Source organism: Dromaius novaehollandiae, chromosome 2 (assembly GCF_036370855.1).
Source record: "Dromaius novaehollandiae isolate bDroNov1 chromosome 2, bDroNov1.hap1, whole genome shotgun sequence".
In the NCBI taxonomy this organism is placed as follows: Eukaryota; Metazoa; Chordata; class Aves; order Casuariiformes; family Dromaiidae; genus Dromaius; species Dromaius novaehollandiae.
In genome coordinates this window covers 165,270,079-165,295,572 of record NC_088099.1, presented here as the reverse complement: position 1 = coordinate 165,295,572, position 25,494 = coordinate 165,270,079, and the positions used below count along the sequence as shown (strand labels likewise).

Genomic DNA, 25,494 nt, shown 5'->3' with positions numbered 1-25,494 from the left:
GCCTTTATTGGATCGTCTTTAGCTTTGTAGGACTTGAGATTTGAGGACAAGCCTCTGTATGGAAATGAGGGAGTGGAGAGGAATTTGTGAGAGGAAATAAATGGAGTGATGAGAATGAAGAAACTCTGTCCTTCTGCTCCTCAAACATGATCATAGAGCATCAAAGGTGTCTGAAAACACAAGCTGAAGATTGGGTTCCAGGCCTTAAACTAGCTTTTAGGTTTTCCTTCCCTAGATGGGAACAAGTGGATTATGTCTTCAGTGATAGATGTGGTCTAGAAGCCAAACTGGAGAGAGAATAGAGTGAGACGGGAAAACAAATCTATAAACTACATTTCTTAGAAAGGGTATTTGAAGGGTTAGATCTAAAAGTATGATAAAATTTTAATTGGAAACAGGTAGGATTATGGGTGATTTTTAAGAGGAGAGATTAAAATGTGGCTGTAGGTGGAAAGACAGGGAGAAGTAGATAAATATGAGGGAAAAAAAAGAAGATAAGGAAACAAGATAAAGCTGGAACAAACAGAATACTTTCAGCCAGTTGGAGAAAGTCTAAAAGGAGTTGTTTTCCACCAGAAAAAGCATGTCAAAGTTAAAACATCTAAATATTGTCAGTTTGCTGAAACCTTTCCCTCGAGGAGAAGGGCAAAGTAGTTCCAAAGGCTGTGAAGAGTTCCATCTTCTGCTTTCAGAACAAATGTCTTTTTTTGTTTTTGTGTTGTTTCAAATAAAAATCCGTATGTCCTACAAACTGGTTTAAAAGTTGAAATAAAAGCAAGATATTTTGTTTAACCCAAACAACTTCTTATGTTAAATCTTTTGGCCAATTTAGAAGTTTTCAGTGTTTATCCTAATTAGAATGAGACTAACTTAAATGCAAAATGTAAAAAGCATTGTAACTGGCCTGAGTTAGGCATAGAGGAGTTCTTGCTGCCTCCTGCTTCATGAAGCAGATCAATACATGCAGCAAATGAGCAGGCAGTAGCGACCCAGCAAAACAAGTCTGGGGAAGATATGCTTAGACACGGCTTTCGGTGCAAGGGGATGAAATGACGCTGTGTTTGGGGTGCATCTGACTGCATGGCATGCCAGTAGCTAGTGACCAAAAGGGAGGCCCTTTATCTGTGTTTCGGAGATGCAGTCCAACATCAGATCACAGGAACACGCGTTTGTCCACTCAGCTTTACACGCATGGGTAGTTTTATTGAAAATCGGTGGGACAGCTTGTGTGGAAAATTCAGTGGGATCATCAGTGTTTGCGTTATTGATGCCTAAGCAATTTAAACAATATATTTCTAATATGTTTGGTGCACTCTTGATATTACGTAACTCCCACAGTAATACACGCAATACTGTTTTAACATGCTTTAGGGTGCTATTGACATAATTTCCCAGAATGGGGAAAGGTTGTCACTGTTGGTCTTGGAAATTAAAAGTAGTTTTTGCAGTATCAGAAAACATTTTTTGTTTCTCTAAGCAAATGAATAGCTGCATATATTTTTCAATCTGAGAAGCAGTCTCTTGAGGGATTTCCCTTTTCGTAAAGGATATAAAAAGTTGTCGTGATGTCATTCCCATTGTGTTAATCACTGCTGTTTTCATGAATTGTCCCAAGTCATGACTAATTCCCTAAAAATACTCGGAGCAGACATGGTTCTGGGGAACGCTGTCGTTTGCCAATCAGTAGTTGTGGTAGAGATGCCAGGACAGCCAGCTGACTTAACAGGTTCTGTGCTGACTTTAGGATTAGTGTTTTGAGGTAGTGTTTTTCCTGTTAAAGTAGTTCACTATTAAATATTAAATTTAATAGTAGCCACTATTAAAGTAGTTCAAGTTGTTGATATTTTTTGATGGTATGGATACGTGCCATGTGAGTGTCCGTGGCTCAAAGTGCCTAACTTGAAGGTGTACCCATAAAAATGAAGGAAATCTCACATTGGCAAGTAACGATGGAAGACCAGTGTGGTTATTCAGTAATCATCTTCTGTCTTGAAGTTCTCATGTCTTCCAGCTCTTTTCAGGGAAATTTTATGGATATCATGAATTAGAAGCGAGAGGAAGCTGAGTTGCATCAGGCCTCCGTGGTCTGCATCACTGCATCTGGTCAGTGCACTGTCATGTGTTCACACAGATCTGGCTACATGTGAGCCTCTTTCCCATACAGAAGTTGTTCAGTTAGTTTTTAACAGAGGTGCATCAACTTTGTACTAAAAGGTTAAAATTCAGACTGCAAGTTCTGCAAAGCAATCTCAGTGTATGCTGCTAGTGTGCCTAAAAGGTGCAAGGGGAAGAGAAGACTCACATGAATTGTTCTCCATTGCTTTGCACATGTTCAGACATTTAAACTTTTGTGCCTGTTTCACATAGAAATTGCGAGTATTACTTTTCTTATTTTTTTGATTTGCTATGGCTTTTATGAACAAAATGGTATGTGTTGTGTTTTTAATGTAATCTATTTTAAAATCTCTTTGCACTGCTTCTTTTAACATCTCTCTGTTATTTTACCTCATCATATTCTCTTCTGGAAATCTTTCAGTGGCTTTTGTGTGGGGGGAAAACTTTAGTAGTTAGGGTGAATAAAGTTTCAGAAATATTCTTAAAAATTGATTTCTCTGTGCTCAATATGTACCGAAGCTCACTGTTACTACTTGTACTGCCTTAATCTGCCCAATATGTTTTGTTCAAAAGGCAAAAGAGCAGAAATAACTAGTCTGTAGATTACTCTGTCAAGTTCTTTGTTTGATGTGCTGCCATTATTTCCTTTAGGGGAAAAAAAAAATCTCTCTGGACCAAACTCTTACGTGCGTATTTTGACCTATATCTGTACATGTTTGTTACTTGAGCTAGAAAGTGGCTTGGCTGTCCTGTGATGCACATACCCTGAGGAAATAAATGCTTTTCACTAATTCTTCCCACACACGTGCTTTAAACGCGCTTCCCCCCACCCCAAACCCCCAGGAAGCAAACTGACTCTAATTCCAGATCTGGACAGTGCTGGCATTTTGAGTCACTCTTCAGGCTTTCCGATGTTCACTGTATTGTAAGGCCATTAAATATGTGGTTTTGGCTATATGAATTGCTCACTTCAGAATCTTTCTCTCTCTCCCCCCTTCAAAATATTGAAAACATTAAAAATTCCAAACTTTTTAATTTATTTTCATGAGACCTACAGGATTGTCATCAAATTACTTTGTAAGGTACTTATTTCCATTTCCAATGTATGCCTCCTGGCTTCTTCTGCAGCTTTTGTGGGGCCTTTCTAAGGACTTAGAGCTAAACAATTTGCACGTAAAAATAGAATATCTACTGCAGTTCATTTCTCTGGAAATTTATCTTAAGACTAAGAATGTCATGGTTAAGTTATTTGTGTTTAAGTTTCTATTAGATATCTGACTGCTTTGATATAATCAAGAAAATATCCTAATCCATTCTAAATGATCATTTCAGACTTCATGTTCCATCCTGTATTGAGCACCTACTGCTGAGAGCTGGAAAGTCTACTTAAGGTATGTAGTATCTAATGATTTTACTTTCTCATGGGGCTTTATTACAGGTAAAAAGGTCCTAGTTAAGATTTTTCTGGTTCTTTCCTTGTAATTGCTGATGGAAATCTGGATTATAAACATTGAATGTTAAACAGAAGTTTTCAGATTTGTCTTTTTATCAGAGCCTCTTAGCACTGGCCTTTCTCTGACATGGCATATATAGCCCTTCTGTTCAGTGTGATGGGTAAAGATGTGGGTAGGCCTGTGCAGCAGTATATCTTGCATAGGCGGGATTTGTACGGTATTTTCTCACCTACTAAAATTACTAAGCTGCAAATCATCTGGCCAGAGTGACAGGCTAGCATTGGAGCAAAATGTTAATGATTCTCTATTTCCATGTTCTTATTTTCTGTGGTAAGTAAAAATATTTGTCTCAGGTGAAATCTTTGCTGTAGGAAGACTTCACCCAATCTCAAGCATTTTAGTTACGAGCAAGAGTAGAAAAGCTGGATAACCACAGGCTATTCTTCGTACTCTAGGACTCTAGTCTTGGTCTCCTATTTTTTGATCCTTGTGTGCTCTCCCAAGACGAAGGGTTTTATTTGCGAACTTCAATTTTATCCTCGGTATACTTGGTATTTTTCTGTGTTGTTTTTTTTTCTGCTGCTTTTATTGCTGCTGACATGCATGGATATTTGGAATATTCTTGCATTTGAGTGTAGTTAGGAACTCGTTGGATCCTTTTTTTGTTATCTGTGCTTATTGCTTTCTTGCTACAGCTTTCTCTGTGGTTAACAGTTTGAGAGCCTGTATCACAAGGGTGTTTTCTTTTTTTCCTCTCTCAGGCTTTGGCATTTAACGAATCTCATCTCTTGCCACTTCAAGAGCACTTTTCTATCTATAAACCTTATTTAAGGCTTTTATATCACCTGTCTTAGATCATGCTAATGTTCTTCTTGCCTGGTTTGTAATATAGAGAGCAGAGGAGATAGGGCTGCTCGCATTCTGGATGGAGTAAGCCCCTGATGCCTTTTCAGACCGGGGTCTTGCAGATTAACTTCGGACCATTGCCTCTCGCATATAAAAAGCTCTCCAGGATCTCTCTGTCTTTCCACCTTCAGGCAACAGCAGAGGTCACGTAGCATCTTATGACTATGTAAATCTGCTGGAGTAACATGCCTTTTGCTGGTCAGTAGCATTTTTTTCTGCCTGATTTCCTACATCATGAGTGGCCTGGGTGTTAATCAGACTTTCTTAAATTTTCAAGTTTTTGGTGACTAATTGCTCCTTTTCTCTATTCACCTATTCCTTCCCACTTCTGGTTTGGGATGCCGTTTGTATGTGGTGTTATACGGTTACTAGGTGGAATTTCTGGGAAAAAACTTTCTTCAAGGAATCAGTTGAAAGTGGTTTAAAAACAGTAATCTTCAGTTTTGCAACTGAACTGGAAAGCCTGAAGCACTGCAGTGGAACAGAAAGCATCAGTAATGGTATTTTATCAATTAAGACCAGTATTTCTTGGCTTGTGTGTCTTGCTAATCCAAATTATGATTCAGATGGAATCCTAGATGTGTTTTACGCTACATCTTACTGTAGTTATTTTCCCTGAGTCACTGCTTATTAACATGAAAAAAAATAGTAATGTGGGAAATGCAAAAAAACAAACAAACAAAAAAGTAAGGATCTGAAAAGTTTTGTTCCTCTTTGGGGTTGGGGAGGAGGAACTAAACAGGGCAGCTGCCTTCAGTGTATCATATATGAAGGACTACAAATCATGTCATGGTTTAAGGGTTTATTTTTAATGCTTCCTTTCATTTTGTTTGACCTTTCAAAAGCACTGACAACTAGTGTCAGGATGTCATAGGCGAAAACGCATGCTTGTGTGTCTTGTGCGCTGTTTGTTCTTCGGTCTCTTACAAACTATGTATTCCAAAGTGAGTCATATCCTGGTAAAACCATGACAACTAAGTAATTATTAGTTTGTTAGGTAAATATCTTGCAGTACCTTCCTAGTTAAGACTTAGCAGAAAACCAGCTCTGTGAATGACAGAGTTATGAAATGTCAAGTGAGCAGAAACAGCAAAAGATATTAAATGTAAATGGTGAATATTTCCAGTTTGTCAGGTTTAAATTGAAGTGTGTGTATATGTGTGTGCATGTGTGTATCTCTATATGGTTTTTTGGCCGGGAATTTGGTAGGAGGGAGGGATTAGCACTGCTTACTCTTTGTATCCTGTATGTGAATACTGGAGTGGCAGTTGCAGTGGGAATGACAGAAACGTGTACTGGATCTCTTGCTTGCCCAGCTGGGTTAAAGGCTGTTATTGCTGAGCCACACATTCAGACTGCCACTGTTTAAGTTCTTGTCTGTGTATCATGACAGTGTTTTTGTTACACAATCATATACTTTGTTCCACAGAGCCACTACCTTGCTTGTTGTTGCTGAAAATAGCCTATTTGCTGCGCTCTTCAAGTCCTTCTCTGACAAAATTTACTGACGGGTTTTTCCATCGAGTTTACCCCGGTAGTATCTGCTTTACCTGTTCCTCTCACAAGGTTATTAGCACCCATATTGGATGCAATCGCTGAATGTAGGGTCAGAAGGATAGTATAATTTTAGGTCCCCATCTGACATGCTGTGTTTGTTGTTGTTGTGATACTTAAATATTTCTTGCATTCAAAACAAATCTTTCACTGGTTTGAATAGCACCTGAAAATACTTGGCAGTTCTGTATTTAACCCCGGGGGTATCAAGGCGTGCGTCCCTAAAGGAGGAATACGTGGAGATTGTGGAAAGCTTGATGAAATGATTCTGCTAACCTCATCCAGAAACCTTGAATGCAGAGATGACAGTTAATTGCTTGAGCTCATAAAGTGTTGTCTTCATGCTGATTCCGATTCTTTACTCGTATGTCCCAGCAAACGCAGAATACGTATTTCCATAGGGAGGGATTATGAGCAACAGTTTCATTACCTTTATAAGTCTGACTTATTCCTTAGGCAAGTCTTTGTGAACTGAATTGATGCAGGGGGTCTGCAAGTAAAGCATCATGTCACTGTGTATTTTCAAAGGAGATGTTGGACAGGTGTCAATGGAAGGTGATGCTTGCACTTCCACCTAGGAGGAAGCTTACCAGAAGATGTGTCCCTACTGCCAGCGATACCCCGTGCTCTACAGCTTTCCAGTTTTATTGTAGTTGGAGTTAAACTAATAGCAACGATCTGACAGGCAGCTTCGTTCTACCTAGCGTGGAAATTGTTTTGAAACAGTATGTGTCAGATGAATAAATCTCACTATCAGTGTCTTTCTAGGGGTAGGGTGATAGATTAAGCTGGATTGGCTTAAGCAAACAAACAAACTGGTGCTGAACTGGCTTCCAATTTGTCTCTTAGAGTAATAAATGTTTCCCTCCTGGAATCTGTAAAGAACCATGTTTTCTCTGTCTTTTGGAGGTTATGCATATGATCTTGTTTCGGTACATTAAGAGCTTTTCCCTTTTTGACACAAAACTTGTTTTGAAGTAGATTTCGATATGCGGTTAAAACTAAAGAATAACCACTTTATTCTTAGAGACATGATAATTGCTGTATATTGCTTCAGGTCAATAACCACCTATGTGCTTATAGCTCCTCCTGGCTTCTGAAAGTGGAATTTTGCTGGGCTTCCTATCTGGTTTATTATTCTAGATTTCTGGGGCGTTGGAGGACAATTTACTTTTCCACCAAGGTTATAGCAAGCTTTCTTCCAAGTAGGCTGGCTTTGCATGCATGAGCATGCGAGATCACCAGAGGTTCAGCACATGACACTTCTACCTGGGTTCTTACTGTGAAGGGGTCTAGGTTTTATCTATATTGGCAGGCATCACCAGGGACAGTTATTATGTGAAGTTTTAAAAGCAATGAATTTCACAAGCACAGACTATGGCATGTGGTACTTAAGGCATTCTTGAACTCTGTCCTGGCCTTTGCCCAGCATAGCTGTTGTTCCTTAGCCTATCTCTGGAGCAACTGTTGTCTTTTAAATGAAACTAAGTGGGCTCAATAGAGGGGAAAAAAATGAACACTAAAAAAAAAAAAAAATCTGTGCTTCGGATATTCTCCTTAGCTGTCTCTAATTCCTCGTGGAAGTTTAATTCCTAAAATGTCAATCCATCTGGATTGTCTGGGAATGTGTTACTGAAGTAGAACGAAGTAGGGCTTTAGTCCTCCCTCCAGAGGTGCTACAGAACTTCTGTATACTGTAACAAATTAGTTGTTTTGGCTGCTACCCCTTTCTGGTAAATGCAGGTAGGGAAACAAAACAGAAAATAGTTTCTCAGTCTGTAAATATTGTTTCTTTGTAACACAGGCTGGATGGATCTGTGGTAGTACATCCTTGTAATGCCAGGGATAGCCATGTAATGCTGCTGCTGATAAAACTCTCCAGACTATGCTTAAATTGCAGATTTCTGAATTATTGACTTGCTTAGATGTCCGTGAGACTTTTCCCCCATATGCCAGCTATTAGCCTGTACACTGCAGCATTATTTCAGCTTGGAAAAGTGTCAGTTTTTTCCCCCAAATGCATACTACTTGTCTTCCTGGAACAACTTCTCCTTAATCCCCAGCCCTGAAAACGCATACCTGTTTAAGTTTGTGCAACTGTGTTGATAATGTTTAAATCAGTGAGTGGTTCTCGTATCTGAAGTCAAGCATGCATATTCATGTTTATCGGAATGAGGATCTTAATGCTTAGCTATTGTGCTGGTAGGTTCTTATTTATACTTGTAAGGGAGGTGAATGCAAACCATTTTATTGTTTTAAAAGGCAAACTAATTCTGGTTTACCGTAGCTATTATGTTCCACTCTATTAGTGTGTTACTGCTCTAAAAATAGACATAGAGTTCTTGGGGGTGCAGCGCTATATATGTTCTGAAGTTGCTGTAGTTTGATATTACCGTGAGAATACTTCATTTATTTAGCTACTAGTATAAAATTGTCCTCTTGTCCTGTATTTTGATTAATGGGTTAATATCTGTACTGCTTGTTAGCGTCTGCAGGAAATGCACAAGACTTGACACTCTGGCCTAGAAAAATTTCTAAAAGCTGCAGGATGTTCTGAATCATTCATGGAGACCATTCTTATACAAAGTAATCAGCAATAACGTGCTTCCTGCTGCTAGCTGATAGACTTTACCCATCCAGGATGTCCAAATTTCAGACACTTAGCGGATCTACTCTGCATCAGCCTTTGAGTGCACCTTGAAAAGTGTGTTTGCTTTTCTGCTTGTAAAAAGAAAACATGAAGAGAATTTTCTGAGCATGATGAAAGGGCCAAAATCCAAAGCAGACCCTAGCCTTTCCAAGACTTGAACATTTCAGTTTTCACCTGCAAGCGCAATTTGATATGCTTGGCTTCCCATTATCCTTTATGGTGCTGCTCGTTGTTTGGCGTAGCATCGTGAGTCGTAATTGTAGACCAGGCCGTGATGAGTGTCCCTATGCCAAAGAGATTACAGCTCAAATATAAAAATGGAAAACTGGTGGATACAGGCATGCTGAGAAGTCATAAAATATTGTGGGGAAAAAATACTGGCCAGCTTGATAGGCAGCAGGCTCAGCAAATGACAACCGGTGATTGCCGAGGTTGGTTTGTGTGCTCTGTAGTGAAGCGGAGATCTGGGTTATTTCCTGGCAGATGATCACAGAACTCCTCTGAGCAGCAGCACTCTCAGATATACTTCCTGAAATGAATTTTAGCCAGCGCTGCCAGAGATGCAGAGAATTTCGCTCTTCAGGAAATTTAGGGCTTATAAATACTTGTCATGCTCAGAGCTGGACCTTCTATTCAAGCTGAACTGAATGAACTGGAAAGATTACTTATCTTCCTCATTTTTGGCACCCCTGTTCACAAATCCCTACATATATGTAATTTTTTTCTCCCCCCTCCCTTCTCTCCAGTAGTCTCGCTCTTGGCTGTTGTTCACTTTTGATTCACTAAAGCCTCCAGATGATTTTCTGTGGAATCTTTCTCTTGCCAGTAACTTCGTGTTGTATATGCATGATTGGTTGTTCCTACCTACATGTAAAGCTGGTGGAAAATAGTGTGAGATAGCATTAAAAACGTCTGAGTAGTAAAATATGGCTACTTTGCTTCTTACTTATCTGTAAGGCATATTACCAATTATACATTAACAGCCAAGACAGATCATTTCAAACCAGCCTAATTCCCCGTTAGATGCTTACAGGTAACTCCTTTAATATGTATCTTATTTCTTTGGGACCTTGAGTCGCATAATTCTTTGTAATAGATCGTAATTCTTTGGGTGCTAGTTTCTTTTGAAACTTAAATGTTTTGAGTTTGCTTTGTCTATGTTTGCAGTTGAGTAGAAAATGCTTTTAAAAAGCTTGCTTTCGTTTGTTTGGTACCCCTGTGCTGCTTGCCATCTCTGTTTAAAAGGTCCCAACTGAGCAACAGTTTTGGGCCAGCAGGTTTACGGACTTGGGGTATATGGTGTCGACCGCTACATACGGCAGTGGAAATAACACTTGCTAACACTTGCGTTTTCATGTGTTTGAATTAATTTCACGAAAAGCATTTACAGCAGTAGGCATTGACAGAAATTGTGGTTTCTTTTTGATTATATTGTGTTCTGTTCAGACAGGCTGCTACCTCAGGTACAGAGGAGGTAGCTATTGGAAGTGATGTGTTTTCTTATGCTTCTTTCTTACTGGCAGTGATCAATTAGTACCTTTTTCTGTGGCAGATGTAAAGCAGGTAACTCAAGTTCCTGGACAAGATGCTAGACAAATGCAGCTTGTACGGTTTGCTGATTGAGAGGACAGGAGAAGACAGAGTCTATAACTGTGCCCATAAATGAACACGTTAGATAAGATATAACACTCTTTGGCTACAGGAGGGAGCCTTGATCCCATAACACAACTTGTGACCTGGAACTGTTCAGATACCACTGAAATACAACCCTCTCTGTGATAACACGTGGAAGTCGTCTGGTAACACAGTCCGCTCACAGCTGTATCATGAAAGATGCAGTCTTTAAATGGCTAACCAAGATTCTTATTTTAAAAAAAGCCATTTCTTATTTTAGTAAAATAGTATTAGGCATGTAGAAGGGGAAAAAAGGGCACTTGGAGGCCTGTTGACAACCCTGACTAAGTTTGGCATTCCAGATTATATTTGTATTTATTGTAAGCAGGTGGTGGTGTCATCACTTCCCTCTTTCAGGATCAGTCTACCCAGTTTAACTTTCAGGATAGGATAATAAAAGCTCGACAGTGTCATGGTGGGTGTTAAGGTCCAAAGAAATTGGGATGGCTGCAATCATCAAGTTCTTTCCTTCTAGCCCACTCCTTTATTCTTGAATGATTTCTGCAGAGCAGTGTCCAAGAAGAACGGTAGGTTCTTTCTAATAATATTAACATGAAAAATGTATTTTGGTGACTTTCCTCTGTTTCTGGAAGTCTCCTAATGTTGTTTTGTTAGTACTAACATTGCTAGGAGCCTGGACGGCATTGTATCATAGTTATTTTAAGTGGAACAGTTCAAGTTGTGCTGATCTGCATTTAATGTGTGCTGACTCTTAAAAATTGCCTATATATAAATTTGAATTGCACTCTTATTATGGTGGATAACTTAATTTATAAGCTTCTGCATAACAATTTTTGTCTTAAAACAAAAGCGAGGTCTTGTCTTGCATCTCCTTTTTGCATAGCATTAGAGGCAATGTATCGACCCCTGTTTGATACGTTAAAGTAGTTTGAAAATAGGAAGTGAAGATACTAATTTACTGCAATTGGGTTAGTGCTGAAGAATGATTTTGCTTAAAAAAAAAAAAAAAAAGTCTTGACCTAAATGATTCCCTAGGTCGGAAGCGAGCGGTGTTCTCTCTTGCAGCGACTAGTCCATACTGCCAGGCCATCCCGCGTATTGCTCCGAGCAGCCAGTCAGTGGTTTTATCTGCTGTCAGCAGCGTGCAAATCTGCATGTATGAGAATAACATCTGACAGAGTAGATTTTCGCTTTGTGGGTTTGTGTGCTTGCGGTTCTGCCGGTCAGAGTGGATTCGTGCCTTCTCACGTCTGTCAGAGTGTCAGCGTTTTGCCTTGGAACCAGTCTTAGTGTTAGGGTCTGCTTCTCGGGATGGCTAGTTGCTAAGCACGGGGTGTGTTTGTCCAGCCGGAGCCCTTGTGCTTCCAGCTCTGCCCTTAGTACTAGTGCTAATACCAGCTACCTCTAGGTGGTTTTGAAGGGGGGAGGGAGTGGGTTTTTTTTTTTGTTGTTACGTTTTCTCTCTTCACCTTCCCTGCCAGATCTTAGGGGGATGTCAGTAGACAGTGAAGAACAGGGCACCTGCTGGTGGTGGTGGTGGTGGGGAAGTCGAGGCTTCAGCTTACAGGTTCCCTGTTAATAAGGTTTGGAGAGGAGCCAAGCTAAAGCTACCTGGAAGACTTATGGGGGGGATGGTGGGAGGGGGGAAATGTATGTCTATGCTATGGGATTTCACACCAGTTGCAACTTTTAGAAGGAAAAGGGTAAGAGTTAGATCTCTTACACTGAATCCAAAGTTCCAGAGACAAAAAATCACTGAATCCGATTCATATTTATTTGACCTTGCTTTTGATGGCAAACATTTAGCATTTTAAGCATTCTATAAATATAGCTCTTCCCTTCAGAAGGAGGAAGAATTGCATAAGCAAAGCAGTAAGTTGTATGGCTTGATACACTGATGGTATCTGTATCCATAGTGATGACAGCAGAAGAACCTGCGCAGAATGCTGCTGCCGACATGTAATAACAGTATACAAACAGTATGAATAATATGGGTCAGATGTTGCTGTTTGCTTTTCTAACTAAAACTCTTGCTTGAAGGTATGCTCGTACAAAGAAGATTAATTGTGGTGGCTATATTCGGAGACCTAGAAAGTAACTTAAATGTGGAAATGTATGAATCCTGGGGTTAGTTTAACATATTCATTTCGCCTCAAACACTTTTCTGATGAAATTTTTGTGTGTTCTCTAATTCTCAATTAATGGGGAAAATGTAGAGGTATTCAGTTGAGGGAAGGTAAGGTTGCAATTAATCAGAAGGTTCATCCATTTTTTTTGTTTATAAAATTACATAATCCCATCTTCATGCAAGTTTCTTGCCTGTCTTGTACTTTGTAGGAAAAATAATACGTTTAACCCCTAAACTTGTATCTGAACTATGAAATACTTGTCAGCAGAGGTTAATTTCTGTATGATTTGGGAGTTGGGTGGAGTTTAAAGTAAACTTGGTACTTGAGGATTAACTTCTTTCTTCCCCACCTCTTAAATAATTTTTGAAGAGGAGTTTGCAGAAACCTGAGAACGCCTGAACACCAGATTGTTGGAGGGGCTGTAAGCTTGGCCTCGGGTCTAGATTTTTTTGCTGTCGTGAAGGTTAGAGTTAGAATGGACTGAATAACGAGAAACTGAAAAAAAGCAACAAGTCTTTTTGTGTAGGTGGAAGTATAACTTTTTGGCTGAGTCATCTTAAATGCGCAGCAATGGAGGAATTCAGCAAACTCACACATTCCAGTTAATCTTGGTTTTTCACCTCTGCAGCATCCATATTTTTTGTACAGCTGGTCTGATGACTAATTGAGGTCATATCCAGTCTGTTCACAAAATTCTGAAATTGTTCCTCTGGTAACTTTGGGGATTTTCTTTTATTCCTAACATTCCCTCTTATCATTAAAGTTGCATAAAATGTTTTTTTGAAGCAGGGACATGTTTTGATTTGTCTGGTCAGAGCTCTCAAATTTCTGAGGAATGCAGAGATTCGAAGGAAGGAGGGAGGCAGGCAGAGATGTGAGCAGCCCAAGGGCAGGGAAACCTATTCAAGCATACTTTCTTTTTCCCTGCAGAAGAAAGAAAAATATGAGGAAAAAATTTGGGTTTGGATTTTTGGATTGTGCAAATAGTGGTATGTATGTATTTTACCTTAAATGGGGTGGTTGTTTACAGATTTTTGTTAAAAGCAAGGGGGTATTAAAAAAAAAAAAAAAAGAAGCTGAAATACTAGTGCGTAGTTGTGGAGACTTGATAGTGTACACGGGTGTTTTTTTCCACTTTGTGGTTTGTAATATGTTCACTTTATAGATAATTTGTTACATTCTTAATAAAACATCCAGATTCATTGAAAATTAAATACTGATTTGTGCATTGCTGTTTTAAAGTTTAAAGCCTTTCTGAATTGTGGTTAATTGCTCTTGACTCCATACATAGTGGTTGTCCTGAAACCAAGACATCTAATTACAAGTTAATGTATTTTTTTTACTGCGTGGTTCATGCGTTCTTTGACCGATTTCACTAACGTGAGACCACATCATTTTGCTGAGCAAGTGACTCTTTGAAATGCGTGGTATAAATCTGATGGGAAAGCAAAGACAGCAAACAAGAAATAAGCTGCTGCTAACAGCTTTCTAATGTGAAAAGATGAAAGTGATGTTGTATCTGCTTACGTGTAAAACACCTGGAAATTGCATGTTTTTGTCATCCACCCTGTCCATCTCATGCTGTTCAGCTTCCCAGAGAATTCAGAAGTCAGGGCTTGGTTTACTGGTGCTTTCCGTAACAAACTTTAGTATTTTGCCATTAATCAGGGTTGTAATCCAGTCCATAAATGTTACCAAATTTCACAGATTTCTGCTACTTTAGTCTTCCAAAATATTCATTTGAATCAAGCAGATTTTGTCATCTGTCAAGGTTTTTTGGAATGACAGGATTTTGTCTCTAAATAATACATTTTCATGGCTATTCTATGAGGCCAAATGAGGGTTTTTCCTTTTTTTTTTTCTTTTTTTCTCCCCCCTTTTATGCACTTTAAAAACATTTAGTTGATGCATGCTGACTGATTGCATTGCTCAGATTGCTTGCCTTTCATTTGAGCAACATATGTGTCCATAAGGGAGGGTGAAGGAGAAGTCCACCAGGCCTCTGTTCTTGGTCATTATGTGAAATTCAGAAGCCCACCAGGAGCTGTGATGGAGGACAGCTGTTTAGCTCAGCTGTTGAAAAGAGCTACTTACTATCTGGAAATCTTGTCTCTGACTTAGGTAAGCTGATAAAGTCAAGATAATGCAATTGGAAAAACTGATTGATTCACTGGAAAAGCTGACATCAGAGAGGAGAGCTGTTTTGGCCTAAGGGCATCCAGTGCAGTGGACTGGCTCCATCTGCCTGACCAGCAATTTGTGAGGAGACAAGGTATCCATCCAGTAATGGTCTGCATGGAAGGGAGTGCAAGTCTTAGGAACCAAAGGTTTTGATATTTGCTGTATCCCAGCTGTAAAAGCAACATACTTGCTTTTTGAACTGCTGTTTTGGGGGCTTGGGTGGAGGCAGAGGAAAGCGGAGTGAGTCACGGCTCAGTACTGTATGCCTAGCCTCAAAACTGCACTTCATAATGATTTTTGGAACAGTTTAATTTTTCTGTAGACTTTAGATTTCGGAGCTGTATGTAATTACCAAACCTATTGACGTTACCTAATGTCTGCAGACAGATGTGAAGATGTCTTAATTAGAAGAAGCAAGGCTGGAAAAAACTGAGATTTTGCTTTTTTTGGTATCGCTTTTCCTGAGGTGACTCAAATGAGTTTTAGACTGTAATCCTGTATCATTGGGATAAGCCTTTTTGCATGTATATGTAGTCTGTAAGAGGCATTTTGGACCAGATAACACTGTTTTTACCTGTAGAGAAACTCTCTTGGATGAAACTATTCCAAGCTAAGGTCTGTACCACCCCGATATCGCTTTTCTCCTCTCTCCCCAGTCATGTTCTTACGAATGACAGCACTGCCCAGTGTTAGCCTGCTTTTCTAAATAATTAGAAAATGATAACGAAGCAAGGAGAAAGGTGTTGGTACAGTTACTGTGATGAAGTGTTGTGTACGTGGGTGTGTGGGAAATAATGCTGTATTAATCTGTCTATTCAGAGTCTATCCTATAGAGAATAATGCTGTATTTATTCAGTTTTTTTTAATTTTCAAAACAAAGTCTGTAGGTATGAACTTTGAAATCAGCTTAAGGTAAAATTTTGTTGGTAAGCATGTAAGAAGGTCTTGTGGTGTTAAGCATCCTGTTTAGCACCGTGCTGTGCCATTCATTTGCATCTCAGTCCTGCTTTTTAAATTTGGAGACGTTTTCCAGGCGTTTCTTTGTTTCCTCTGGCATGGTACAAAGGGAAGCGATCCTCACAGCTGCTGCGAGCAAGAATAGGTCGGAAAGCATGTAAAAACATGCAATAAGGGGATGGGATTCATCTGGCTAAATGCTGGTGTCTACATGGTTGGTACACTCATCGGAGACACTCTAGACACTTAGTAAATGCTGATTTGTTCAGTGGGATTGAGGGAGCAATTAATCATTTTCTAAAGTGAGTTCCTATCTTTAGAAACTCTCTCAGGGAGGGAGAGTCTGAAGACCGTGTACTTCAAGAGTGGTGCCAGCTAGGGGTCTAGGAGTGGCTATGAAGAGTCTGTTTTATTGTGTTGTTGTTTATTTTTTAGCTGTAAATTGATCAGGGAGATGGATGTAATTGCACTGCAGAAAAAAATTTTAGTGTAGTTTGAGTCTACTCTAAAAGGCTCTGCTTGACTGCAGCTTTGTTGGCTACACTGGGGAAAGCCTTGGGGCACCGACAGGCACAGTCTAGCTAGGTTTGGTACAGGGATGTGAAAAGTTACTGCCCCTCCCCATGGGGAGGGTCCCAAGGAGAGCAGCCTGCAGCCCCATGGGGGCATCTCCAGCCCCCGGGATACCCCCATGGGGCAGAGCCAGGCAGGGCCCCCACGGGTAGGGACCAAGCCAGGCGTGCTGTCACCGCGGCCTCACCATGTCAGCAGTGACCTCAGCACTCAGAGCTGGGACCAGGGTGGTGGGAGAGGGACAGGGATCAAGCTCTCCACTCCTGCCTGCCACCGGGAGCTCCAGCCATGAGCCGGGCAGAGCAGCTGTGGGAGAGCAGGAAGGTGGCTCTGCAGAAGAAGAGGACGGTGGGCAGTTTTGGGATGGGCTTGAGACTCCTCCAACTCGAAGGATCAAAAAGGACTAAACAAGCGTATTTATGCTGCCTGCTCATTTCTCGTGTTCTGCTGTGCGTCCAAACACAGGTGCCGAAAGTCCCCTGCAGCATAGGGTAGGATATACAGCTGTATAGTTACACAGCTCCTTCACTTAGCTCTGTGACCACTAGGCAGGGAGAAGCAAGAGAAGACGAGATCTTTGGGGGAATAACTTGTAGAGGATTTCTGGAATGAAGTGGCAGTGTTTGATAGCTGATCCTGCTGCCTTTTTGTGAGCAAGCAGAGGGTCACGCTGTTAGCTGCAGAGGGAGAGGGAGACTCCGTAAGCTTTCTTTGGACTCATGACTTCTGTCTGCGCTCTGCGATCCAAGAATTGGAAGAAGGGAGATGAATGGACCTCCTTAAACTGCATTCACTTGGCAACAGGGATGACATCCCTGTCATTTAGACTCAGCATCACTCCTTTGTTCTTTGAGCTTGCTCTGGTTTGCTCTGAGCTCAGTATCCAATTATTAAGGACTTGGGCGCTTTTTTCGTAAGTGGTGTTGTAGCAGACAAATACACAGTAGAAATTATTTCAACTCCAGTTCCATGACATGTTTTTGGCATATGCAACCTGAAATTCCTTTATTTTGTCAGGAATGATTAATTTGAAGAATAATGAAATATTAACTGTATCAGAGCTAGACTAAAGAGTTACACATTGCAGTTCTTTATTTTGATTTCTTTCTGCATATCACTCGAAGATGCGTGTATTGAGAAGTTCCTGAAGTACTGCTCATGCAGTAGAGCTAGATGATTTTGTATCAGAATAGCTTAGCATTTTAAATTGAATTTAGTTTTATGCCCACTCTGAACTTGAGTGGATCTTGAAAGACCCCATCTATAAAAGACCCACTGAAAATGGGTCTTTTATAGTAATTACCAGAAACTTGATTTAGGTTGTTAATCTAGACCTTAAACCATTTTCTTTCTCTTTAATTTACTCTTTAAGCTTGAACTCGAATGAATTTTTTGTTTTGTTTCTGAGTGAGTTTTAAGATGGGAGAGGGATGATTGGGGAGAAGAGATACTGATGGACTCAATATTGTCTCCATAGCATTCTCTGAATTTTAATTTTTTAATTATAAGCATTGCGTATGTATTCCGTCTGCAATTTAAGGAGAGTAAAAGACGTTGTTACTGTCCTGAATAACTGCTAGGCATACATGACACTTTGTATGTGATAGATTTGAAAACTAAATCAGAGTAGAATAGATACAACTACCCGTTTCTCATGTTACTGAGGTTAAAAGTACATGAAACAGCTGTTGGTTCTGTTCTTCATAATCCTCATAACCAAGCTGAATTTTTTGTTCTTGCTTTTTTAAGATTCAGTGACATCTGACTTTGACTAAGTTGGTTAAGGAGTGGGAAAAAATAGATTTTTTTTAATTGATCTTTCTTTCTTTCACACCCGACAAATCAACAGAAAAGAAAAATCTGTTTAGGGAATATTCCTCAAATAGTTCGTCTTCATTTGAAATAGCAAAAGTGATGAACTGCTGTTGGTATTTCAGGCAAACAGACTGGTGGGGTAACCAATAAACTAAAATCTTAGTGAACAGTTCAGAAAGACTATTGCTGTGGCCATTCTTGTTCAGGGATTTATTGTGGGTGGGCGGCAGCACTGCTTGGCTTCATGTGAAAGGAGACAACAGAGGTTCCGCTGGCTTCAGCGTCGATCAGGATGAGCTCACAAGAAACAGGTGTCCGTCTGGTTTGTAAGTCATGTCCAAATATTTATCATTAAGTTTCTGGATGATAATAACAATTTATGTTAAACACTATGTACAGTTCTTCTGCACAAATAACTTCTGTAGTACAGACGGATTATGTTTTGGAAAGGAAGACTTGTTACGTTGCCTTTCAGCAGTTCACTGCTGAGTTGAAAGCATACGTGTTCTCTTTGGTACTCGTCTTTGTGGTCTTTCTGCACAAAGGTAAGAATTCATTTGTTTGGAGTCCTGTCTACCAAATATGCCTGTGTAATTAGGATCTTTGTGGCCCTTTCCTAGTCATCCTTCAAAGAGGACATCCATGATTCCCTTATTTGTTCCAGTGCATGCTGCAGCTAACTTGCTTGCTGATAAGGAATTGTTATACATTAGCAGTGTATGTGTTCAGCATTAGTATTGCATTTTAGATATCACCAAAGCAAGTTCAAATTAAACTTAATTGTACAAGTGTATATATACTGTACGATCATTTTGCATGAATGGAAAAAGCTGTTAGTGAAATATTTACATACTTTACAAGCAAAACAATACTGTTTCTAAACATTCACAGCAGAAAAAGTAAATTTCAGGCTGACTTCTGAAATATTGGATATGCTTTGTCTTGCAAAAATAAAAATGTCTTTTCTAGAAGATCATGCCTACATACAAAATTATGGTAGACTTCAAAAATTCACTTAAAAATAGACATGTAATAAATGCTAGTTGACCTTGTATTGACAGATGTTTTGAAGAATTACTAAAGGACGCAGTGATTTTTAGCTAAGAAAGTAATGAGCAGGTTTTGTGGAGGATACTTTGTCAGCATTCCCTTCTCCGCTGCTGCGCTTAGAACTGGCCTGTTAATTATTTGTGAAGATAATCGGTTTGACAGCCCTGAAGGCAGAACTGTTTGAAGAGCAGTAGCACAAATAGGGCTGCTGTGCCCTGGCCTTGGTGCAGGGAGGAGAGCTGCTGCTGGGAGACTTCTGCTGCATGGGCCCCAATGCAGTCTTCCCAGGGCAGCTTCTTGTCATCGGCCTTTGGTATTTTGATGAATAGTCCAGTTAGTCTGAATTAAACCTTGACAAATTTGATTAGGATTGTAGGCTGCGGTCATCTGAGGTACTAGGGACGTTGGTCTTGAACGGGTTCAGTTCTTCGACCCACACGTTTATTAACCTGGGTTTGGCTTGGAACCTGCACAGGACTTGTGAAGAGTATCTGCTGCGCGTCGTCCTTGCTGTCCTTTCACATGCCGCATGAAATGGTATTTTCTGAAATTTGACATTTAAAAAAAAAAAAAAAAAAAAAGAAAAGGCAGTCATCGCTTACGAGGGAGGCCAAATTTGAGTTAGCTGCCAGGAAGGTGAATGCAATTAGAGCGTTAACTGAAAAAAAACCCAGCACCTTTTGTAAACACGGTATTGAGTCTGCAGAATGCAGAGTTTATAGCAAATCTGACATTTATCTGCCACCTAAGACATAATGAATCTTAAATCTTTCTGCAAGTATTTCTGGTGGCCTTAATCTATTTTATGCCAGAGGCAGAGAGAAATAATGCATTCAATTTTGTCAAATTAAGTTTTTACTGTGCATTAAATTGATTAAATAGAGCAGCAGATTAAGGAGAAAAATACTCTCTCAAATTACATTTCCAGACTGATAGTATCTTAATGATGCTAAGCTGAAGTTTTTCAATGGGCTCGTGGGTATGAGAAATCATTAATCATGGACGCGAGGCTTCTGATGTTACTGCGTTAGAAATGAGACATTTGACTCGCTGGTGTTGCCAAGACGAGCCCCGGGCGTGCTCGAAGTCGCCGCAAACAGCGTGCCGGTGGCACACGTGCTCTCCTCCGTCAAGCTGACGGGGTGTCTCGTTTGATCGCGTTCTTGCAGGGAACAGCCGCATTGGGCCTTTTCCTGTTGCGTGAGCGCCGGTGCCTCTCGAGAGGCGCTCGCCGACGGCTGCATGACAGAACCAATTAGGAGAAGAAAGCCCGTCTCGTGCTCCGTGCTGAAGTTGTGCTCCCTGCTGTCTTGGTTCCCCCTCCCCTTCTGGTAGATTAAGTTTTCACCCGTCATTTCTCTCTTGGTTTTTGTCCTGGTGTGTATGTGTGTTTTCTTCTGCCTGTGGTTCCTCCCCCACCTTGCTTGTCATCTTTTTGGCTGTCTTAAATTCACTTACATTTCACTTCTGAGAAACAGTAAAAAATGTGATAGCAGGGGGAGAAGCAAGGGAGAAGATCTTCCTGCTTCTGCTAGTGCTTCTGCCTGGCTTGAGTGGGGCTGGGGAGCCCGCGTATCACACATGCGGCCGTCGCTAAGTATAGCAATTAATTATGTCAGTTTAGATGAACGCGTAGTATTTTGCTTTGTAACTGCTCTTTTGCCCTTTCCTGATTTCTGTTGTCTTTACATCTGTGGCATCAGAAGTCTTATTTAAGACCCTGAGGTAGGAGCCATGTCCTTCTGCCTTAAAACCAGTGTATGCATGCTTTGGTACCAATAATATTAATCTTTCTGCCAATTCTCATTACCCTCTGTTGTCTTGTTTCTTCTCTGACATATAGTATGTTCAGCCTAGGTGGTTCTTGATACACTCTTCCTCTCTTCGTGACCTACATTTTTATAAAGTTAATTTTTTTTTCTTGGCATGAGAATTATACTTTGAGGTGTCCTATACCTTCAAACTTTTACAGTAGTTTGAAGCTTGAAATCCATGTCCCTGGTAAGAAGCATAAGACTTGCTGAAACCACAAAGCTGTTCCTGGTAAGAAGCATAAGACTTGCTGAAACCACAAAGCTGTTAAAGGAGTCTTGTTGTTGTTTTATGCCTGTACTAATAAATTTATTGAAAGTCTGTCTAACAGGCTGAACAGTTTTCTGTTGTTTCTTGTGTTGTTAGACCCCCAAACTGTCACGACTCACTGTTGAGAACCGATTTCAGGACTCAGTAGCTTTGACTACAGATGCCACAGGTCATGTGCTTGTGAAAATGGCCATTTATTGTAAAGGGACATTAGTGGTATGGTTTGCTTTGAAATAAGCTTTAGCTGTACCCAAATATTTTTCTCCATCCAACACTAAACATGCAGCAGCTTTCTCATTAAAAAGATTTCATCTTGTTCATTGGAGTGGATCTCTGAAAAAATTCTGCAACCGCTGTCAAACTCACTTTTGCAGATTTCCCATTGAAATTAATAGAACTTTTTTCTAATTTTAGGCACTAGGTAAGTGTGTCTTTTCATGCTTTCAAGCATTAAGTCGCAGTCCCTTTTTGGATAACCACAATATGTGTGCAAAGATGATAATTATATAAAACTTTTGGCAAACTGCTGTCTCATTAGATGTGTATGTTTACTGAGAAACTGTCTTTTAATTTCTTTTCCTTCTCCATTCAAGTGGCATTGATTTATCCTCTCTAACCTTCTTTTGCTCATCTTAAATATTCTATAACTTCAAAGGGGAAAAACGTGAATTCTAGCTTCTGAGAAGCTGCGCTAGCAATGGCACTGGGGGGGGGGGGGCTGTAACCGTGGAAATTGCGTAATTGTAATTGGCCTCAAGTACTTTCTCCTAATTCTTGTTCTTGGTTACATCCTCGGTGTTCATTTTTTGCAAGGATAAGGCTTCTACCTTGTGAAGTACCTGGAAAAATGTGTGGGTTTTGTTTTGTTTCTTTAATCCTCAACTATCTCCATGCTGAGTTCCTGTCATATCTCGGAGTGCAAAACAGCTTTATTGGCAAGCAATGGTAATCTTTATTTCAGTACAGGAACTATAAAAATCCTGTCACCTCTGGAAAATGTGCGTGACTTCTGGTGGGACATTGCATGTCACAATGCCATCCTGGAAAGCAGTGGGGGGATTTAATGACAGCAAGCAGCATTGAGTTGATGGGTTTTTCAACTACGCCTCTAAACCTACCACCTTTAAGAGGCAGCACTTGGTAGTGCTGGGGGTGTAGGCATGTACAGAGTGCCCTTCGGTTTTCCCTAAGCTTGCCCGAGGGCTTGAAATGGTAGCTTGGTAAAATGTCACAGCATTTCAGTCAGGGTTACATGATCACAGGTCGTAGTGCTGGAGATATTCCTGGTGTAGCCAGCACAGAAACGGCCCTCCCTAAACGTCTTAAGCAGTTCAAGGTGCTGGGCTTGTAGAGGTCACGTCTAAAGCTTGTGGCTGTTCTGTAGTGGGAACGGTTTGGCTGCCCTTCTCTGGACCTTCCCTAGCTCCCTTATGTCTTCCTTGTGGCGTGGAGACCAGGATAGCACACGTGATGGGGCTTTCAGCTACCGCATTTTGAGCTGAGGATTTCAGAGGAAAGAGTCATTACACACAAGTTTCTTTCCAGAGCGGTAACTGCGGAAAGTGGAAATGCTAAGTGTAATGAAGCTGTTGCTCAGAATACCCTTCCCTAGATGCTTCACTTCATGTTTATCTATTTTGAAGCTTACCTGCTACCTTTTGGCAACTTGCTTCATTTGTGAGGACCTTCTGGAGTTCCCCGCATTGGCATGGTGTTTGGCCACCCTTAATAACACTGGCAGACTTGGAGATCTCACTCATGCATCTCATAATGCTGAATAGAAACAGTTCTTGGGGGACCTCACTCCTGATTCATCTCTATCCATGCCTCTCATCCACATAGGCGAAAGGGATACAGTTCTTGTGTATATAACGAGGATAAATTCACTGATGTAAGAGTTGGTCTGATACTGCATGGTCCTTAATATCTAATGGGATTGACCTTTTTCCCCCTCACCCCCATCAAGTAACCATTCAGTGAATGTTTTTTGCTGCTCATTATCTCCTTGAATCCTACAATAGCTCGCATTACAACTTTTTTCATTAAATCTCTTATTGTTTAATATGTCTTCTCTAAAACTTGGCTAATGGTAACTGGATAGAGAACTTCGTGGACATGCTCAATAATGAGTAAATGAATTTAAAGTTTTCAAGTGCATATCTTCTAATTCAGGGCAGAGTTCAGGTGAGATTAAGAAAAACACGTGGATTACGGTCAGCATCTTAATCGGAATATAGATTTTTGGATTTAAAAAACAATATTTACCAATTATAATCCAAATGGTTTAGGAGGAGGAGTATTTTATTCAGTGGGAGAGGAGAAATTGCGGTTGGAAACTGTTGAAAGACTTGTATAGATGTTATAAACTAGAGAGACTAAACATGGCTTTTGTTTTAAAATTGCAGTGGGTGGGAAGCAGGTATAAACAGAAGAACGTGACAGTTTAATTAGCTGCCAGTTTGTCAATTTGTTGTCACTTGTAGAAATAAATATAAACTGCGTGTATTCCCAAGATACAGGATGAGTTAGCTGACGCTGACAGTTGTGCTGCTGTAACGTGGTGTAACACTTGTGCGTGTTCAAAGCTATCTGAAGTATGTCAACCCTTCACTGTGCTTGGTGATGACAGTGTGAATGCACCGAGCATCTAGTTTATTAACCAAACATAATCTCAAAAGAAGATCTTTATGAAGTTAAGTAGTGTTCTGTGCAGTGTTTCAATTGATCCTCTAATTTTTCAGTACCTTTAATACTGTGGTGTTTTTGTGATGAAGGAACAGCAGCTAGCATTAAGAGTAATAACTAACAGTTACACAGAAAGTCTCAGTGTAGTATGGACTGTGCATCATTCCTGAGGAGGGTCTCATTGCAGTTAATTCTCGGCTGTTTGCTAGTTAACCTTTTTAACAGACATAGATTAAAGCATTAAAACATTACTGCTGATATTTGCAGTGGAAACAAAGATTTAAACAAAGAACATGTGGTTTTGTACCTTGAAGATCTTCCCATGTAGCCAAAGGACAAAAAATGCTGGCAAGTTTGGTGGATGGAGGAATTTCATCCTATAACTGCCACTCTCCAGCTTCCCAAGGGTAACAGATAAAAATCTGCAGTTCATGGTGGATATATTCAGCTGTTGCCGTTCCTTGGGCAAATGCAACAAATATGTCAATAGGGGGGAAAAAACTCAGTCTAAGGAAGCAAATGGTATTTTCAGTGCTGTTCTGATCGACTTGTGAATGCTGTGTCACGCCTTGGCGTCTGCATATTAGAGAAGTTCCTAAAAACAAAACTAGAGAATTCAAAGACTTGTAAGGATGATCAAAGGTTTGGGAAAATGTGCCGTTACACTGAGACACTGCTGGTTCTCATTCTGTGCAGTTAATACAAGAAAAGATTTGACTGAGTCACTCCTTAACCTAAAAGTGCCTTGATGGGATGTTATATAGTAAAGGGCTGTTATCATCCAGCTCTGCAGACTGCTACAGCAGAAGTAGGTTAGGTTTAGGTTAGAAAAAAGGGCTGCACTTTTAACAATGAGAGGGAAAAAACTATATTGAGCAGTCTAACCAGTGGTTGCGGTAGATTTTTGCGTGGAAACCTTCTAATCGTACTGTGAGGCTTTTTTATTCTCTCTCTCTCTTTTTTTTTCTTTTTCTCTCCTCTTTCTTTTTAGCAACTTTCCCTTAGAGGGTGGAAGGTGTGCTGCCAGAATGGATTCAGGATAGGATCCATGGTAGCTCCATATCCAAGGACTTTGCTCAATAGAGAAATGATCACGAATGCATCCTCCAGTTTATCAGTGAATGTTGTAATTTTACAAAGCGGTTTATTGAAAGGTGATTTGTGTTTTCTGCTTAATCCTTTGCCCTTTTCCCTCTAATATACTCTGCTGGAGGAAATGAGATCTCAACTTCATTAGAGAGTGGAGGAGGATTCGGCTGCCTTTGAGGCTGCCAGAGAACCATAGGAAGGGAGGCTTCTGGGTTGTTGAATCAAACCTTTAAGGCAATATCCGTAAGCATCAGTCACGCAGAGACTAAAAGCTCAATACTTGCATGTATTCTTGAGCAATTTTGGGTCCTGGGATGCAAGTAGTAAAACTGCGTTTTATGCTATGGCCGTGGTAGTCCTCGTTCAGTTGGAAGGCTTGCTGGGCTGTTGAATGCCATGTGTTACTCCGCTTCCTGGAGACTGCGGTCTGTGGTTTTCAGTGTGCTGCTAGCCTTTACTACCATTAGAGTGCGAGAGTGTTTCTTGAGCTGGGTATCGAATTCATTTCAAGAGAATACCGTGAAGCGAGAGGCAGTCAGCTGCTGCTGCAGTAGAACAGAATTAAATTTCTCGTGGTCTGCTGCTTGCCGCAGTTCTGGACGAGGACCAGTGTTGCAGA

General features: G+C 40.3%; 1 protein-coding gene across 4 annotated transcripts in view; it reads left to right on the top strand.

Annotated features, from left to right (window-relative positions):
- PTK2 (protein tyrosine kinase 2) overlaps positions 1–25,494 on the top strand; it is a 196,084-nt gene that overhangs the window by 12,872 nt on the left and 157,718 nt on the right. For 2 of the 4 annotated variants that reach the window (XM_064507916.1, XM_064507915.1), the window contains exon 1: positions 13,372–13,432. The exons of 1 other annotated variant lie outside the window; for it this stretch is intronic. In XM_064507916.1, coding sequence (XP_064363986.1) covers positions 13,387–13,432 — 46 coding nt within the window. In that variant the 5' untranslated portion in view covers positions 13,372–13,386. Of the gene's footprint in view, positions 1–3,447; positions 3,507–13,371; positions 13,433–25,494 lie in introns of those variants that run through there. One more of the 4 variants, XM_064507918.1, reaches the window with a different exon arrangement.